The sequence below is a fragment of the Trichinella spiralis genome (assembly GCF_000181795.1).
Source record: "Trichinella spiralis strain ISS 195 chromosome Unknown Scfld1356, whole genome shotgun sequence".
NCBI lineage: Eukaryota > Metazoa > Nematoda > Enoplea > Trichinellida > Trichinellidae > Trichinella > Trichinella spiralis.
In genome coordinates this window covers 46,049-48,838 of record NW_003528295.1, presented here as the reverse complement: position 1 = coordinate 48,838, position 2,790 = coordinate 46,049, and the positions used below count along the sequence as shown (strand labels likewise).

General features: G+C 50.8%; 3 protein-coding genes across 3 annotated transcripts; 2 read left to right on the top strand and 1 right to left on the bottom strand.

Annotated features, from left to right (window-relative positions):
• Positions 1-64: 64 nt before the first annotated feature.
• On the top strand, positions 65-1,636 carry Tsp_11243a (hypothetical protein; the record flags this gene model as incomplete). Its single annotated transcript, XM_003369906.1, has 1 exon — positions 65-1,636. A coding segment is annotated over one exon (1,572 nt), but the record flags the coding sequence as incomplete, so codon positions are not given.
• Positions 1,637-1,894: 258 nt separating this feature from the next.
• On the bottom strand, positions 1,895-2,517 carry Tsp_11242 (conserved hypothetical protein). The gene is made up of 3 exons (XM_003369905.1): positions 2,388-2,517; positions 2,209-2,336; positions 1,895-1,966 (listed from the first exon to the last, which is right to left on the bottom strand). The coding sequence occupies exons 1-3, from the start codon at positions 2,515-2,517 to the stop codon at positions 1,895-1,897; spliced, it is 330 nt and encodes a 109-aa protein (XP_003369953.1).
• Positions 2,518-2,701: 184 nt separating this feature from the next.
• On the top strand, positions 2,702-2,741 carry Tsp_11241 (hypothetical protein; the record flags this gene model as incomplete). Its single annotated transcript, XM_003369904.1, has 1 exon — positions 2,702-2,741. A coding segment is annotated over exon 1 (40 nt), but the record flags the coding sequence as incomplete, so codon positions are not given.
• Between the last annotated feature and the right edge of the window lie 49 nt (positions 2,742-2,790).

Below are 2,790 nucleotides of genomic sequence, written 5' to 3'. Positions count from 1 at the left end.
CCTGTGGCACTTAGGACCCCAGGTGGCTCCAGCTGGATGAAGGGTGCGGTGGCCAAGGTTGAAGATCGGCCACGGGAAGACTCCAGAAAACATGGCGTTGGAAAGCCGAAAAACGGCTTTAGTCATGACCGCCTCAGTGAAATTTGACCTTTGGTCGGTCATGGATGTGGCGCGGTACAGCAGCTATGGAAGGTTGGTACGGGTCACTGCGTGGTGCCTGCGGTTCATCTTCAATGCAAGATTGCCAATGGAGCTGCGACGGAAGGCCCGTGGCCTGACCGTGCCTGAGTTGCGGGAAGCTGAGAAAACTTGGATCAGGCAAGTCCAAGTGAGCGCATACGGACCAGGGAGTCACCGCAGGAAGGATCTCCAGCAGTTCAATCCCTACTTGGACGAAGCTGGAATCTTGCGCGTGGGTGGTCGTCTGGCTTTCTCTGAGTTGCCTCGAGAAACCAGGAATCCGATGCTACTCCCACACGGTGACGGAGTAGTGAAGCTGCTGATTCAGCAGGTCCATGAGCAACAGCTGCACGCTGGAATAGACCAAACTCTGGCCGCGACTCGGAAAAGGTTCTGGATCACCAGGGGAAGAAGTGCGGTTAAGGAGGTGGTGAGGAAATGCGTGGTCTGTCGACGGGTGACTGCGAGGCCATTTGAACAACAAATGGCTGAACTGCCACCGGAAAGAACGGAGCCAGTCGGGCCCTTCGTACACGTCGGCGTGGACTTTGCCGGACCCATTATGGCGAGGTGTGACGGCAAAACGTTGACGTTGGTCAAAATGTACGTGTGCATTTTCACGTGCATGGTTGTGAGGGCCATCCATCTGGAACTGGTTCCAGACATGACGGTGGACAGCTTTTTGAGAGCGCTGCGGCGGTTCATCTCTCGAAGAGGTCGTCCCCGGCTGCTGCAGTCGGATAATTTCCAAACGTTCCATTTGGCCAGTCGGTTCCTAAAGCCGTTGTGCAACAACCGCGACTGGAAGGTGGTCCAAGACCATCTGGCCAAGAAAGGAATCGAATGGAAATTTATCACGGAACGAGCTCCGTGGTGCGGCGGTTATTGGGAGCGTTTGATCAGATCGATCAAGGTAGCGCTCAGTAAAGTCCTTGGGCGGTGTCACGCGAAGCCTGACGAACTTCGCACGGTACTGTGCGAGATTGAAGCAAGGATCAATGACCGTCCGCTGACGATTGTAAGCGACAGGCCGGATGATCAGCTGGCGCTGACGCCGGCTCATTTCCTGATTGGTCGGGAACTCTCGTCGCTGCCTGACAGAGACTGCGACGGCAAGCAGGTGCAGGGCGACAACCGAGTTCTGTCTCGGTTGCACCGGAGATGGCGGTACCAAAGGAAGCTGGTCAACCATCTATGGACACGCTGGAAGCGGGAATATCTCGTGACGCTTTCGTCTCGAGGGAAGTGGCGCAAAGTGCAGGAAAGGCCGCGGATTGGCGATGTGGTATTAATCATCGAACCAAACATTCCCCGGAGCCGGGCACCGTTTGGAAGAATCGTGGAGCTGTTTTGTTCACGCGATGGTATGGCTCGATCAGCCAAGCTCCAAACGGCTCGCGGCCTGGTAACCAGGTCGGTGCGTTCTCTGGTGCTGCTGGAACCAGGAGCGGATTGATGGACTTTGTCCATCGGGGGGGAAGCTGTTGGAAACGGAAGGTACAGTAATCCCAGTACCTGAAGATCAACAGTGCGACATTTTATCGGAACGGCATTCGCCACCGAACAACACATTAAGATTTTACGCATCTTGTCGTGTGTGAGCGCGTGATAAAGTGGAGTGCGAGCATCGCAGACGAAACTACGATCTGAACGTGCGACCCTCATTCGTTGGTATCGAGTCTGTCTCGTCCTTAATCACAATAAAGTTTGAGCATCAACTTGTGATTGTTTTCATTGCATCGACCACGGCTCTTCGGCTCTGCTGTGTGTCAATCCGAACTGCGCGCTGAAAATCATTAAGAATACAGTCCACTGCCAGTTGGCATATTTGCGTCGCCAACATAAATAATGAATTAAATTTGAAGTTCGAAAAAACTAAATAGCGTAAAATTTTTCATTCCTAAAAATATACGTTTGAAAACAATTTTCTGCAGCTTAAATAAAAGCATATTATAAAGAGTAGTGCAATATCCAATTTGTCAGTTGAAATAAGCATTTATTCAACTACTCATTGCTCATATAACTAACGCGCGGAAAGCTCAGCGCACTATCACATTCGATAAATGTTTTAAAACGTTTGCCTACCCCTGACGATGGTCTATGATAACGACCACTATCATGCCTCAGCTCTGCTTCACAACAAAAAAAGGGCGCAGCTGACGGTGAGAGTCAAACGACCAATACGTTCTTGTCCATGGATTACTGACGTGGAAACTGACTGGATGCAGCAATTGGCGCGCCTACTGTCAACATCCAGCACTTCATCCGTCCCGTCACGTTGTCACGTTGAACCTCTGTCACTGAAGGACAGTTTTCACTTGTGTCCTCAACGAGCATACTATTTGTTGGTGAGTGTGATTGCGTTTGTGTGTGTGTGTGTGTGTGTGTGTGTGTGTGTGTGTGTGTGTGTGTGTGTGTGTGTGTGTTAGTTTGTAGCTCTCTCCTTCTCGGCGGTTGCTCATTTTATTCTACTCTTGTTTAAATTGCTATATCTTGCATTTCATGATGTAATTGTCTCACAATGCTCAAAACCCCATCTGCGGCAACAGAGACAGCAGAAAGTAAGCATGGATGAAGGAAAAGCCCGGCACATTACTCTCACGAAAACAA